The 15,989-nt window shown below is 45.4% G+C and overlaps 1 protein-coding gene across 2 annotated transcripts in view; it reads right to left on the bottom strand.

Moving 5' to 3' along the window:
• The window catches only part of GRM3 (glutamate metabotropic receptor 3), a 118,426-nt gene extending 107,574 nt beyond the window's left edge, over positions 1 to 10,852 (bottom strand). For both annotated transcript variants that reach the window (XM_029617068.1, XM_029617069.1), the window contains exon 1: positions 10,388 to 10,852. In XM_029617068.1, the coding sequence (XP_029472928.1) occupies positions 10,388 to 10,852 (465 nt within the window). The remainder of the gene's footprint in view (positions 1 to 10,387) is intronic.
• Between the last annotated feature and the right edge of the window lie 5,137 nt (positions 10,853 to 15,989).

The raw sequence follows: 15,989 nt of genomic DNA, 5'->3' as shown, positions 1-15,989 counted from the left end.
CCACTCCCACTCCCATCCTATCTTCACCCCACTTCTATCCCCACCTCCACCTTCACTTCCATCCCTATCCTCACCCCATCCCCACCCCCACTCCCATCCTATCTTCACCCACTTCTCCCCAACTCCACCTTCACTTCCATCCCTATCCTCACCCCATCCCCACTCCCATCCTATCTTCACCCCACTTCTATCCCCACCTCCACCTTCACTTCCATCCCTATCCTCACCTCATCCCCACTCCCACTCCCATCCTATCTTCACCCCACCTCTATCCCCACCTCCACCTTCACTTCCATCCCTATCCTCACCCCATCCCCATCCCATTCCCACTCCCATCCTATCTTCACTTCACCTGTATCCCCACTCCCACCTTCACTTCCATCCCTATCCTCACCCCATCCCCACTCCCACTCCCATCCTATCTTCACTCCACCTGTATCCCCACTCCCACCTTCACTTCCATCCCTATCCTCACCACATCCCCACTCCCACTCCCATCCTATCTTCACCCCACTTCTATCTCCACCTCCACCTTCACTTCCATCCCTATCCCACCCCATCCCCCTCCCACTCCCATCCTATCTTCACCCACTTCTATCCCCACCTCCACCTTCACTTCCATCCCTATCCTCACCCCATCCCCACTCCCACTCCCATCCTATCTTCACCCCACTTCTATCCCCACCTCCACCTTCACTTCCATCCCTATCATCACCCCATCCCCACTCCCACTCCCATCCTATCTTCACCCCACCTCACCTCTATCCCCACCTCCACCTTCACTTCCATCCCTATCCTCACCCCATCCCCACTCCCACTCCCATCCTATCTTCACTTCACCTGTATCCCCACTCCTACCTTCACTTTCATCCCCATGCCCATGTCCATTCATGCCCACCCCATCCCCACCTCCCAACCTCATGCATTTTTAAGCATTGTTTAATGTCAGAGTCACAGAAGCAACCCAACTGCCTGTGTTTGGTCACAAATAAGATATATGAGCTGAGCTGGAATAGTGCTTGAGTGGGGATAAGTCATCTTATTTGAGTTCCAGGTATTCCACAGCACTCACTCGCTCTCTGTTTCATGAACTCCCAGCTGTTTTGCAAAGAGTCTGTCATGTGCTTAGGCGCCATCAGTGCGGTATATTTGGGAGGTGATTGCAGAGGAAATTCAGAAGTAAAGAGAAGAGAATGGATTAGTAGTTAAGCACGGAGCTGGGACGCAAGATTCTCATTCTCTTTATAGGAGTCCCAGCACCGGTTCTGCCTCTGCCACCTCGTTATAACCACTGGATAAGTAAATTCAAGGACAATTTTAAAGCCATTCGTCCAGCTACAAAGGCGTGGCTGAAAGCGTGCCTAACCCCTTGTCCAGGTAAAAGTGTGCGGCTGGTTTTGCACAGCACAGGAACTTAGGTGGGTTTAAGGGGAGTAAAAGAGCAGGCGCACAATCAATGTTTAAATGCATACAGGCACTATTGTGCCCCCACGTGGTCTCTTGCACAGACAGCACGTGTAAAGTGCACGGGTGATTTAAGTGCATGGACTTTGTGGCTGCTTTTTATCAAAGGGAGAGAAGAAAGGTAATTTCCCTTTGAAACAGGCCGAGGTGCACACAAACAACTGGAGCTGCTCAAACTTTCTCCCGTTGTGTTTGTGCGACATTTTACCCATTGTAATTTTAATTTTTTACAGGTGGTTTAACACTTCCAGCTTGGCCAGGGGGTGGGTGGAGGGCATTGCTATGCGCTCCGTGTCTCAGCCAAAAGGCCAAGCAGAGGTCATCAGCAGGTCAGGGCTCAGAACCTACATCTGATCTTATCCAAGAATACGCATTAAGTAATAGGAGCGTCCACAGGCTCTGTAGTCTCTGCCTGATGTGGATGGAGATAGGGAGACGAGCGGGGGGGGGAGGAGGAGGAGGAGAAGAGAGGATTCAGATCAACTTTCTGCCGCTTTTGCAGGGGGCGGGCAGTTAGAAAGTGCCAGGAAGAGAAAAGAACGGGGGAATTCCGGGTGCTTATTGCCCATATAATCAGAAAATGTGAAGGGGCATGGCCTTAGCGAGCAAACGAAGGTGAAAGCCACTGTGTCAGATCTCTTCGGTCCCACACAAGCAACTTCTCCACTCTCTTTATCTCAGGCATGATTTGCAATCAGATTGGTTTCTTAACCGAGGCTTTCTGTCTTTGCTTTGGGGCTCCAGACCCCTCAGCTGGCTGCGGTCAGATCCACGGGACACTTTTAGCCACAGACCCTGATTTCCCACACTGGCTTAGCAGGCCTGTGCCTGGGACGGCAAAATTTGTAGGGGTGCGGGTGCAAAATGTCTTGTTCTCCCCACCACTCCGAAATCCTGCCCTGCATCTCCTCGGCGTCCCTATCCCCAAACCTGGGCTCCTCTCAGGTCTGTGAGCACGGAGATTACAGCTTCCATGGTGGGGGGGGGGGGGGCACGGCCTGGGATCACAGGTTTAGCCACCGCACTCACGACTTCTGGAGCCAGAGGCTGGGGGTGGTCGCGCTACAACTCAGAGATTTCCCAGGGAGCACCGAATCAGGGCCTGCGGGGTACGGCGACTGAAATTCACCTGAACTGAAAGACGTATCCCTGTACCAGATCCACTGGAGACTGCCGGGTCCCCTCAGCAGGAAATCAGCAAACGGTATGCTTGCAATTTCTGACGCAGCGCGGGAGGAAGGAACTGCGCAGGACGACATGCGGGGAGTGGGAGAAAAGGCTCAGCAGTAAGTTTTACTAACAGGGCAGATTTGTTAAAGGCTTTTCCCAATTTTGTGTCTGTGGGAAAATATTTAATGCATCTGGCCTAAGCTATTTAGAGGCCAATATTCAAAAGGTATTTAGCTGACTTCATTATTTGGCTAAATATGAGTAGTGAATATCCGCAGCATTTAGCAAGCTAATTTTTAGCTGATTTAAGTCATTGTCCAAAATTCAGCTGGATACAGAAGGCGCATTAGCGGAATAAGTTATTTGGATTTGTAGCTCTAACCCTCACCCCCACCCCAGTGGAAACAATGCCAGTCCTGCTGGCCAATCTCCTAGTCCATAAACTGCTATTACTGTAATTAATAACCCATAGTAGCATGGGATCTTCTTAGTATTTGGGTACTTACCAGATACTAATGACTTGGATTGGCCACTGTTGGACACAGGATGTTGGGCTTGATGGCACCTTGGTCTGACCCAGTATGGTATGTACCCCCAAAATATGCATCATACAATGTGACATATCTTATGTTCTTATGTTTCCCCAGAATATGCATTATATAATGTGGCATATCTTATGTTCTTATGTACCCCCAAAATATGCATTATATAATGTGGCATATCTTATGTTCTTATGTACCCCCAGAATATGCATTATACAATGTGGCATATCTTATGTTCTTATGTATCCCCAGAATATGCATTATACAATGTGGCATATCTTATGTTCTTATGTACCCCCAAAATATGCATTATATAATGTGGCATATCTTATGTTCTTATGTACCCCCAGAATATGCATTATATAATGTGGCATATCTTATGTTCTTATGTATCCCCAGAATATGCATTATACAATGTGGCATCTCTTATGTTCTTATGTACCCCCAGAATATGCATTATATAATGTGGCATATCTTATGTTCCTATGTACCCCCAGAATATGCATTATACAATGTGACATATCTTATGTTCTTATGTACCCCCAAAATATGCATTATATAATGTGACATCTCTTATGTAATTATGTACCCCCAGAATATGCATTATATAATGTGGCATATCTTATGTTCTTATGTACCCCCAAAATATGTATTATATAATGTGGCATCTCTTATGTTCTTATGTACCCCCAGAATATACAATGTGGGCCTTCCTTCCCCTCCCCAGCCCCTTCAAAAGTCCATAGATGAATTAATGGAAAGCAGCAGCATTGTGCTACCTTTCCCCCTACCCGTACCTCACCAAATTCACCCTAATCCTCTCACCCCACCTACACCCCCCAAATCTCTAATCGTAACCAGAAGCTCGGCACTTATGGCTAGCTCTGACAGCAATGTGGTCTCTTAGTGTTCATATATTGTGCTTAGAATACATATCCAGTGCAGCTCACTGCTTCAATGGCAGGGGTATGAAGAAAAGAGGATTTGTATTCAAACAACCAACAAGAACTGAGTTGCACAGGCTGGGTAAACAAGCGTGGGAGTAGCTTGCTTATTACAGAAGTTACTACCCCAAACCATTTAGCTGGATATTTCACTCAGATGCAGCTCCAGCACTGCTATCTACAATGGCGGGGGTGGTAGGGAAATAGAACCAAAAAAATTATTTAAAGGGACAAGAGTAACAGAAAAGTATGAAAAAAAAAGTGTGAAAGCTTGCTGGGCAGACTGGATGGACCTTTTGGTCTTCTTCTGCCGTCATTTCTGTTTCTATATGTTTCTATGTTTTAAAAACCAATATTTCATATTTTATTATAATCTAAATTGAAGGAAGAATGAACGATTGCTTTCAGATGTCTTCAGGAATATATGTGTTTACTTAACAAACAAAAGAAGTGAGAACAAATGACCACAAGCAACTGGAAAACAAGGTGTGGAAAAGCCCTTAACACTTCTCTAACCTAAGAAGAAAACTATCTTTGTACCTATATGTAGGAGCTAGTGTGTTGTGAAACCTTACTGGCTTAGGTGAGAGCCCAGAAAACCTTCTATTATTGAAAAATCAAAATCTAAACACATAAAGCTGGTTTTATTCATGTAAATGGCCTTTTAAAAATTACCTGGGGACTTCTGCACAGAAAGATATTGCTCAAAAGCAATTACATGTGTACAACAAAGAGGCTTTCTGGGGGGAGTGGGACACGATGTTTGAAAGAATGCATATGGATATTTATTTATTTATTTAACATTTTTTATATACCGACGTTCTGGTAACAATGTTACCAATCACTTCGGTTTACATAGAACTTAGAAATGACTTAACACGAATGTCTTACAGAGAACAGGGAAACTATGGAACTTGGACAACATTGAATTGAATAAATAATAACTTATACAATATATACAATTTTAACTAGCAGAATTCCTATAAATTAGGTTAATCATGTAACAAGTGGTTGAAGATTGGCAGGAGGGAAATTCAGACTAATTCAAGGATTATTAAGCAATGTGGGATAAAGAGATCATTAACCAGGAAGGAAAAGTGATATAAAAGATCAGTTCAGGTGTAGGCTTGTGTACCCTATATATATATATATATATATATATATATATATATATATATATATATATATATATATATATATATATATGATATATATGTACAAATATATATGTACCCTATATATGATATATATGATATATATGTACATATATATATGATATATATGTACAAATATATATGTACCCTATATATGATATATCTGTACAAAGTTGGACTTGTTCCTGAGCAGGTGTTACCTGGTGTGTGTGTGTATGTCTGTCCTGGTTCCGTACACGCTGACGAATTTTCGAAATGAATGTATGCGCATGTATCCATTTTAGAATGTTCAAGCTACAGTCTTTGGGTACAAATCCCGGCAGAATGTAGCCCAGGTGGGCTGTTCAAAAATGACCCTCTTAGAAGCCACTTTTCGATGGCATGGACAGTTGCAAAGTCCTTGTGCCCTTTTAACCACATGGACTTTGTAGCTAATTTTCACAGTAAACTACCCAAGTACATGCATACAAAGGGTATGCACTCAAAGGCTTGCATGCCTTGCACCTGGTATTTGTGCAGGCAGCTCATTGGAGGCGGGGAGGGATGCAAAACAGCATGTGCATATTTGAAAATAAAATAAAATAAATAAAATGTAATGTATATACCCTGTTTTCCTCCCCCATTCTAAGCACCCCCTCACTCCTCCTGGAATACCTCTCTTTAACTCAGCTAAAAGTACCTGTGTGATATGGAAGCCTGGGCAGAAGAGGGCAATATTCAGCCAGACCGTTTACCCAGGTCCGTGGCTCTTAAAATCATCCTCTTAAAAAGAAATATCACTTTGTTGTAATTGTCCATTGGTCACAGGGCACGACTCTGCATGCTCCCACACACAGATGCATTTACACATATTAAACATATTCTTCAGCAGGAAAATAATCTCAGTGTTGCCTCTGAAAAAGAGCTATCCAGCTTCGTAATAAGAGCTCTCAGAAATTCTCAGAAAACCGTCTGGTGCAGGCGAAATTACTGTTCCCCCAGCGGTCCTCTGGGACCCAGCTGAAATAAGGCATCTGTCTTAACCTGGCTTTTCTGGCTAACAACTTAAAGGTTTTTTTTTCCCGGGGAATCGAGCAGCTGCAGCCGCCAGCCTCAGTCAGATGACAGTTGTCAAGACTTTGCCTGGGCAGAAAAGTCCAAATCTGTGGTACCAATGCGGCTCATCCTTCTACGTTTCATCTTGACCCCTTGTCACTCAGCTTTGCATGATACTGGTGTGGGACAGAGGCCAGTATTATTTTTATTATTTTATTTTATTTAAGGTCTCTTTTATACCGACGTCCGTTGACACATCGCATCGGTTTACAAAAAACAAAAACATTTGGGCAGAGCCCTTACATATAACAGCGGAACAAGATTAACTTTTGGGCAGGGCCCTTACATATAACCAATAGAGTACATTAAACAGGGGGGTGAAAACTAGCTATAAATATAACTCAATATGAGTAAACCAACTATATACACAGATAGGAGAGTTCAAAGTACAAAAAACAGCAGGCAAATTCTTAGTCTTAAATCGGAGGCATTCATAGTCATAGCTCGAAGAGTATATATTATAGAGGAATTCACTAATGGGGGAAATTCTAAGTGGTAGGGGGGGATATGGAGTAGGCTTGCTGGAAAAGCCAGGTTTTCAGTTTTTTTTTGAATTTGGGTGTATGTGTCTCTAGGCGTATATCATGGGGTAGGGAGTTCCATAAGGTGGGGCCTGCGAGGGAGAAAGCTCTGCTGATAGTAGAGGATAGTTTGAAAGTTTTGATGGGTTGGGCACGAAGGGTTCCTTGAAGGGCTGTGCGGGTAGGTCTGTTGGAGGTGCGGGGGAGGAGGGGGGGGGTTGATCCAGTTGAGGTTGGAGTTTAACAGACTTTTATGAATGATGGAGAGTGCTTTATAAAGAATTCGTGATTTTATTGGGAGCCAATGTAGTTCTATGAGTGTGGGGGCAATGTGGTCTCTTTTTCTTGTGTTTGACAGAATCCTAGCGGCGGCGTTTTGCAAAAGTTGCAAAGGCTTGGTATGTATTGCAGGGATGCCGAGGAAGAGAGCGTTACAATAGTCTATTTTAGACAAGATGATAGACTGGAGAACTGTGCGGAAGTCGGAGAAATGAAGCAGGGGTCTGAGTTTTTTTATCGTTTGGAGCTTAAAGTAGCATTCCTTTAGGATGGATTTAATGAATGGTTTAAAGGTAAGATGATTGTCAATAAGGACACCTAGGTTGCGAGTGTGCGGGGGGAAAGTGGTAGATGAGTATGCAAAAGGAATGTCTGGGAGCGGATGCCTGTTAGATATGATTAATAGTTCAGTTTTGTTGGGATTTAGAGCTAGCTGCATGTCATTGAGAAGTTGGTTGATAGAGGAGAGACAGGATTCCCAGTTCTGTAGCGCAGTTTGTAGAGAGTCAGAGAATGGGAAAATGAGTTGCACATCATCAGCATATATGAAATGCTTGATGTGAAGGTTAGTGAGAAGCGTGGTAAGGGGAAGCATGTATATATTAAAGAGGGTAGAAGAGAGAGAGGATCCTTGGGGCACACCTTGAGGGAGACTGATGGGGTCAGATTCATTGTTGTCCACTAAAACAGTAAAGAAGCGATTTTGGAGGTACGATTGAATCCAGGTGAGGGCATTGCCAGTAATCCCGATACTCTTCAAGATATTGAGGAGGACATCGTGATTGACTGTATCAAATGCAGCAGAAATGTCAAGCATTGCAATCAGGTACGAGGATCCTGAGTCGATTCCTCTGATGAGGGTATCATGTAGGGAGAGCAGTAGGGTTTCAGTACTTAAATGCTTCCTGAAACCGTGTTGGGTGGATGGGAAAATATTGTTCTGTTCTAGGTGATCAGATAGGCGTGAATTAACTAGTTTTTCCATGACTTTAGCTAGGAGGGGTAGATTGGAGACGGGTCTGTAATTAGATAGGGTGGTAGGGTCAAGATTGGGTTTTTTGAGTAGCGGTTTCACTACTGCTTGCTTAAGAAAATTAGGGACTGTGCCATGCTCTAAGGAACAGTTAAGAATATTCGATAAGGGTTTGGCGATCACTTTGGGTATAGATAGTAAGAGTTTAGAAGGAATAGTTTCAGAGGGATGTGAAGAGGGTTTCATTTTTTTTAGGATGTTCTCAACTTCCAGGGAGGAAGAGGAATCAAAAATGGAAAGGGAGACTGGTGCGTTTATAAAGGGGAGACAGATTTTGAAGCTGTTGCGAGAGAATTGTGCTGTGATGGAGGATACCTTGTTTTTAAAAAATTGTGCAAGCTCATTGCACCGATTTTTTGAGGAAATTGCAGGTTGTTGTGTTAGGGAGGGCGAGGTTAGATTGGCAACCATGGAGAAGAGGGCCTTGGGATTGTGTTGCAGACCATGTATTTTTTTGGCGTAATATTCTCGTTTGGTTTGGAGTATGGACTTTCTATATTCATGCATACGTTGGTAGTATATTGTTTTGGTTGCGGGGGATTGGTGCTTACGCCAGGACCTTTCTGCAGCTCTGAGATGGGTTTTAAGATCCCTGAGCTCAGGCGTGTACCAGGGTTTTCGATTTCTACGGTTTGGGTTTACAGTTTTCGTTATTAAAGGGCAGTGTTTATTGGCGATGCTGAGGGTGGAATTAACCCAGGTGGAGAAGGCGTTGTCGGTGGAGGAGAGATCAATATGGTTGCCTATGTCCGAGCATGCTTGTGCGATGGTGTCTATATCGCAGGATTTGCGAAAATTGAATGCTATGGGCTGACTGGGCAGTATAGTAGAACTTTGAGGGAGGGTGAGTCTAGTTTGAATTAGGGAGTGATCAGACCAGGGTACTGCCATGCATGATGGGGGGTTGCTTATGTTGAAGTGGGAGTTGATAAAAATCAGATCAAGAGTGTGGCCAGCTTTGTGTGTGGGCGAGTTCACAATTTGTTGGAAACCCATGGCTTCGAGTGAGGACATGAATGCTTCGCATGCTGGGGATTGTGGGATTGTATCTATGTGTAAGTTAAAGTCTCCTAGGAGAATCGTGGGTACGTCGGGGGATAACGAGTTAGCAAAGAATTCAATAAGGGGGGATGAATCTTTCTCAAGGAGACCTGGGGGGGTATAAATGAGACATAGTTGGAGTGATTTTGATTTGAAGAAGCCAATTTCATATTGCTTAGGGATGTCACATTTCTGGGCCAAGAGTTGAAAGTCCTTTTTTACAGCCAGGAGTATGCCGCCTCCTCTCTTCTTTTTTCGAGGGATTGAGAAAACATCGTAGCTGTCTAGGGGTAGTTGGTTGAAGAGGGGAGTGTCATGCTGTTTGAACCATGTTTCCGTGACAGCGCATATTTCAGGTTTGGAGTCAATGAGAATGTCATGTAAGAGATGAGTTTTCTTTTGGAGAGATTGTGCGTTGAAAAGAATAATGGTAATGAGAGAGAGACTGATGGCTTGTGTGCGTGTGAGTGTGTGTATTGGGATAAGCCTTCTTTTGTTTTGAGTTGTCTTGTGGTGTGCGGTCTGATGTGTGAAAGCGAGGGGAAAATTAGTGTGGTGTCCTGGCTGGTATGATAATGAATAATTGTCGATTAAAGGAGGCATTGTAGAGCCGTAGAGTAATGCAGGTAAAGATTTGGGTGTGAGTGATAATGCTGCAAAATACAGAGACCCAAATATTGCACATTTAACAGGCAGAAATATGGTTGAATAGGGCTAGTATAGAGAAAACAGGGAAAATCACATATTAGAAAACTGGAAATCAGAATAAATTAGGAGCAACTGACTAGGTTACCAAAGCAGTAAGTGTAGCAAGAAGAGGGGATTTCTCTTGGGGGGTATTAGGTGGAGCGCATAGCTGAGATACCTAACCTACTGCCTAATACAAAACAGTAACAGACAGCTGGAGACATAAACTATTTACAAAGGTCTAGTGCCTTTTAAAATTATTATTTTTTTTTTTAGTCTGTGTTTATACTAAACCTTTTATAACCCTTGGCATGAGTAATACCAAATATTCACCTTGACCTATATGAACGGCCAGAATCAACAAGCTGCATTTGTTGCAGATGACAACCATTTTCTTGCACTACCTGCATTTTATAAGCCGACATGTCTTTAATATTTAACGTTGGCGATGTCTTACCTGTATGGAAACGCTGCTGTATGAACCACCTATCACCCCTGCGATGAGTAAGGGGTTGTTTTCTTGGATGGCGTAAGACCCATCAGGGCACATAAACTCTGCTTCGTCCACCTTAGTCAAGGAGGCTCTGACGAATTCCAGTGACTGCTCCAAAGCGTAGGTATCCCTTGAACACGTGTCCAAAATATGAACTCCAAGCTTAACCCCAGGAAGCAAGGACTTATCACTGTTGATATGATCAATTGCAAAGAGCATGGCCTCCGAGCGCTGGATTCCCCTGTCCTCGTTGATCCTTCCACATTCTTCGATTCCACTGCCTTTCTCTTTGATCGGGAACAACCCTCCTAAAACCAGATCTCCTTCCATCTTGATTTCCTTCCTGACAAAGTTATGGTCGCTGAGGGAGTGCAGCAAACCTCCTTTGGAAAACAGAGCTAGGGCAAGTACCTGGAGCCTGTACCACATTTTCACTGGCCCTGGTTCTGCAGCTTGTAGGAAACGTTACTGTAGATCCCGTGCCAAGTCCTTGCAGGAGCCGTCCCACGAGCAAAGGATGGACAAATCAACAGGCTCAGCCATCACATTCCTAGAGAGAGAAGCCAAGTTAGCAAATGCAAATAGGAACAAGAGCGCCCGCATTGTTTTCCATGGATGCCTGCTCCGGAAGGGGGAGTCAGAGCATCCGAAACCCAGTGACGACTGCGTATCTCATGACAGCTCCAAAAATCAGGCACGCTAGAACATTTTAATAAGCAAGTTTAATATTTCAGAGCTTGCGTTTCCCTTAAAGCAGAATGCATTGTTACCAGCATCAAAGCTATACATAATTCAGAAAGTTGGCATTATCGCAAAGAATAGGGCACTAGAGGTTTGGAAAAAGAAAAATTAAAATTTAATGCAGGAGACAGGTGAACAAGCGTAATTCAACAGAACTGTTTTCGTGCCTTATGTCATCTAAAACCACCACCCTCGCCACAAGAGTTTGCACCTTCATGTAAGTGCTTTGACATTTCGTTGTAAGGACCTTTTAAGGGAGACTCCTGGCTGCTGCAGCAGGTCTACAGATTCACCCAGTAACACAGCCCTGACCAGGTCTCCGCACTGATAACCTCGACAAGCAGGCCTGCATTTGTAAAGGGGCCGAGGACTGCAACGATCTGGGGGTGAGCAGCAGGCCAGCTGAAGATTTGCTGCCTTCCAATAAGAATAATATAAATTATACTAATAATTAAAGTGTAAAACTACTTTAGTTTCATAATGTGATTATAAAAGATGGAAATGTTTGCCAATTTGGGGGATTTAGACCTTCTGCCCCCTGTTGTCCAACCTTGGGGGGGGGGGGGGGGAGGGAAGAGGGGGGTGACAGGAGGTGATAGCAGCAACGGTGCCTAGGGGCGCCAAAATCCTAAATCCGTCACTGACAACAAGGTAATCCTCTCTGCAATAACTGGAGCCTCTAGGAAATTATTTACTATGAGACTTCTTGCCCATGCACGTCATCGGGTGCCTTAGGCCTCAAGCACTGTACCCTGGAGAAGGCTTTTCTCCATCATATTTCTCCATGTTAAGAAATACATTTTGACTTAGAGGAGCAACAATTGTGACTGATGAGCCTTTAGGAGAAGCTTCCAAGGAAATAGGAAAGCGAGAAACCAAAGAGGAACCAGTTAGCTGAGGTCTGTGAGATACCTGAAAGTGCATGAGCAGGGCCGTCCTTGTAACGTGCCACTGAAGCCTCCAGACACGAGGAGGTGGACTGCAGGACTTGTACTTCAGCGGGTCGGAACATAGCTGTCCTCGGTCCTGGTGCTACCGAGGGTCTACTTCCCGCAGCCTCCATTTCCCCAGCGCCTTCCTCCCCAAAGAATCATCTTGGGCCTGTAAGCCATGAGGTAGCGACTGAGCTGCTGTACGACTCAGCTACTTAGCTGGATAACTTTATCTGGATAACTTTAGGACAGCTTTATGACTAACTCTGAATATCCAAGAGCTGGATTCTTATCTGACTCTGCTGGCTCCTCCCTACCCGCCACTTAGCTGGATAACTGTTTCATCAGATAACTGGTTACCCCGGCTTACTGACGGCCATTCAGAGGGGATGGATATTCAGCTACCACTACTTAGTCGGATAAGTCCTAACTTATCCAGCTAAATAGTGCTTAATATTGCAAACAAGGAAAGCATCCCTCTATATTTTCTGTCATCAGAAGCCGAGCTGTGAATTGTTATAATTGTTCTGAGACAAATATGTAAGCGCACCCTGGTGTGCCGGTCTAGCCCGGGCAAGGCCATAAAGTTATTTATACTCTTCGGGGCAGGAACCCTGCCTAGCTCTTGTGGCTCCTCTGCTTCCCAAGATGTGGATTCGCTGGGCTGGGGGCGGGGGGGGGGGGGTGCTTTTCCTATGCATTCCCTTGGGTTTCCTTTGGGGAGGATGTTGGTGTCTGTTGTGAGTGCAGAAATAAAAACCCTGGAGCCGCTTGGTTAGCGTCCAGACTAAAAGCCTTTAGTGTTAAGCACTGATAGTGAACGTCACAAAACTCAGACTGCAGCAGCACAGAAATCTCTCTTATTTATTTATTTATTTATTGGGTTTTATATACCGGGGTTCCTGTATGAGATACAGATCACCTCGGTTTACAGTGAACGGTAAACTTTGCTCATGAGCTGTACATTGAACATTGATCATGGGCTGTACATAGAACAGTAGATAACAATGGCAAACAAGAACAGTAGAAAACTTCGCTCGTAGGCGATGCCAATATAGAGGTAACGGGACTTGGCACAAACTGGTACAAAGGGTACATTAACTTCGCTCAAGGGCTGTACATAGAGCAATATGGGCTGTACATAGAGCAATATGGGCTAAGACAGTAGGGAAACTATGTATGCAGGGGGGGCAGGGAAAAGACGGGGAGGGGCACGGCAGTTAAAAAAAAACAGTCCAAGGCAGAGATTAGGTATCAGGGAAAGCTTGGGTGAAGAGCCAAGTCTTCAGTTTTTTTTTGAAAGTTGGGTGGCATGGTTCCAGTCGAAGGTCAGGTGGCAGAGCGTTCCATTGAGGAGGACCTGCTGTAGATAGGGCTCGCCTCCTTCTTGAGGTTTTCGCTGGAGGGGCATACAGTGTGCCTTTGTATGTGGATCTGATGTGTCTGGTTGATGTGCATGGTCTTAATTGGATGCTTAGCGAGAGTGGGGCGAGGTTGTGCGTCGTCGCTTTGTGAATGATTGTGAGAACTTTGAAAAGGATTCTAAACTTGACGGGCAGCCGGTGCAGGGAACGTAAGATCGGGGTGATGTGGTCTCTTTTTTTTTTATTCCCTCTATCTGTGCAGGACTCACCTATATCAGGGCAGGGGAGGCTCCCACTCTTCTTGGATTAAGGTGGGCCCTTCCAGGCTGATAAAAGGAGCAGAGTCTATGGCAGAGAGAGGAAATCCTCTCTTTCTCTCCCGGATGGGCCTCCCCAGTGACGTTTCCTTTCCTCACGGTGAGCAGCTCTTCAGCACCTCCTTCATCTTACTCGGTCTCTCTAGTACTCTCTCTCTGCACCCTTGAGGTAAGGGACCCTCTTTGAAACAAGCAGTTCTTTTACCTCTAGCATTAAGGAAGGGGCAGCCAAAAGCCTTCCTCCTGGATCTTCTAACAAAAGTATTCTTTCCCCAAAAAGGAACAGAAACGAAGAGCAGGTCACCAGCAAGTCAGGGGTGGATCTTCCCCAATCCCCATGGGCAAGACAGGCCCGGGTGTCCAGTGAGGCTCCTAAATAAAATCTCAAAAACCCCTAAACAGACCCAGAGGGAAGTCCCAAGCAGCTAACAAGTCAGGCCCAGCAGCTTGGGTTTCCCTGCCTCTACTGACCGGGCCTGCAAAACAAGGAAAGGTAAAGTCTGTGCTTAATACAACAAAAGCTAACGCCAAAGGACGTCCTCCTGAGCCAGACTTCCAGCGGGACGGCGGCCGCGCCTCCCTCTACGCTGACCTCTCTCTACGCTAAAACAGGGACTCAACCAGGTCTCAACGGTGGCCTGACCGAAGGGTCCCTTATCCACCAGTACCCTACGCCTTTGTATCTGTATAAATTGCTAGGCTGAAGCCCATGTGACCCACTGCTCTTTACTTTCCAGATTAAAAGGAGGCCCTGCATGAAACGTATTTAACATTTCAGTTGACCTGGTGTTTACATGTTGAGTGCCAGTGTAACAAAGGAAGATGCATAAAGTTTAAGTGGCTGTAACTCATGTGATACTGCAGGGCAGCCCAGGACACAGGGGATTCTGATCTGTTTGAGCGCCTAAAACCTGTTATTTGTTTGCAATTAAGGATTAATGCACCAGGAGGCTGCCTGATGTCAGGGAGGCTGGAGGGTTTCTTTTGCTGTCACTTACTGGACCGTGGGTTTCCTGAGGGCCCTCACCAGCAGCAACAATTTTTCCCACCGTCAAATCAGCAACCCAATAGGGCAAGCAAGCTGGGAAACTGCTGTCTGCAGTGCAAGGACTTCTCCTGGACGCGCTTTCTAGCACAGCTTGCAAACTGCAAGCTAATTCGCTTGCATGAACCTGCGAGTCTCTCATGAGTGCGTCGGTGAGCAAGTTAGCCAAGTTTAATCATTGTTATTAAAAACGAATGTTTTCATACGCTAATAAGGTGGGCAGCTTCATTAGTGGTGCTGGACTGGTGAGTGAAAATAAAAGCGCTTGCAGTCTTGAACCTTGCAAAAAATCGGAACCTCGCAGCAGCCCACATATACTTTGTATATACCTAGATTTATATATCGGGGCCAGATTTGCATTGCTGGCAGCCATAGGCAGCACGGGGTGGAGGTGAGGGGGGATATCCACTCCCAGCGCTTACCTACAGATATATATATCTATATCTGAATCTATATACACAGGTTGCACAGGACGGTACCACAGAATCATTGGTGCTGCAGTGCATGTATACGGGTGATGGGCAGAGCTGTGCTTGCTGTTATGCCCATTGCTCTGAATTTCCTGACTTCTGTGTACTTCTGTCATAGGAGCAGCTTTCACTTGTCTGCGGGTGGTTTCACAGTCCACGGGTACTGTGTCCCCCACAGATTTTGCAGGGGAAGCATGCGTGCACTCCCCCTTTGAAAAGTGCTCAGGGGGGGATTTGCACCTCTGTTTTCTGGGGGGGGGGGGCATTTTCCCTTCAATTCGACGGGCGCTGGTGCATTTCCTTCCCTGTGCCCGCCCCCAGGAACGCGGGTAAAAGGCCGCATGCTGGGGAACAGGGCCCACACTCTTACCTGAATAAATAGCACAAACGACTTCCGAAAATTCCCCTGGCAAAGCCATGGGCCGCCAGTGAAGAAGGCTTGCACTGAAGGTTTATTTCTATAGTACACTCAAGCTTTTGTAAAATTCCCTGCCAAAAAGCTAACACAATATAAGTTTGTACACGTTTGGTGACCTGCCGAAGGAGTGAGATTGGAAGCTGGGAGTACGTTTTTAAAGGCCCGTTTCCCCTCGTGGACGTGACCTCTTACACACGCACAGTGGCCAGAGATGCTCCTGGGGTCGGGGTGGGCGATGGCTGGGCACCTGCACTCATGCCTCCGCTGTAACCGAAGAGA

This window comes from Rhinatrema bivittatum, chromosome 9 (genome assembly GCF_901001135.1).
Source record: "Rhinatrema bivittatum chromosome 9, aRhiBiv1.1, whole genome shotgun sequence".
Taxonomy (NCBI): domain Eukaryota; kingdom Metazoa; phylum Chordata; class Amphibia; order Gymnophiona; family Rhinatrematidae; genus Rhinatrema; species Rhinatrema bivittatum.
The sequence above is the reverse complement of the archived record's forward strand: the minus strand, read 5'-3'. Positions and strand labels throughout refer to the sequence as shown.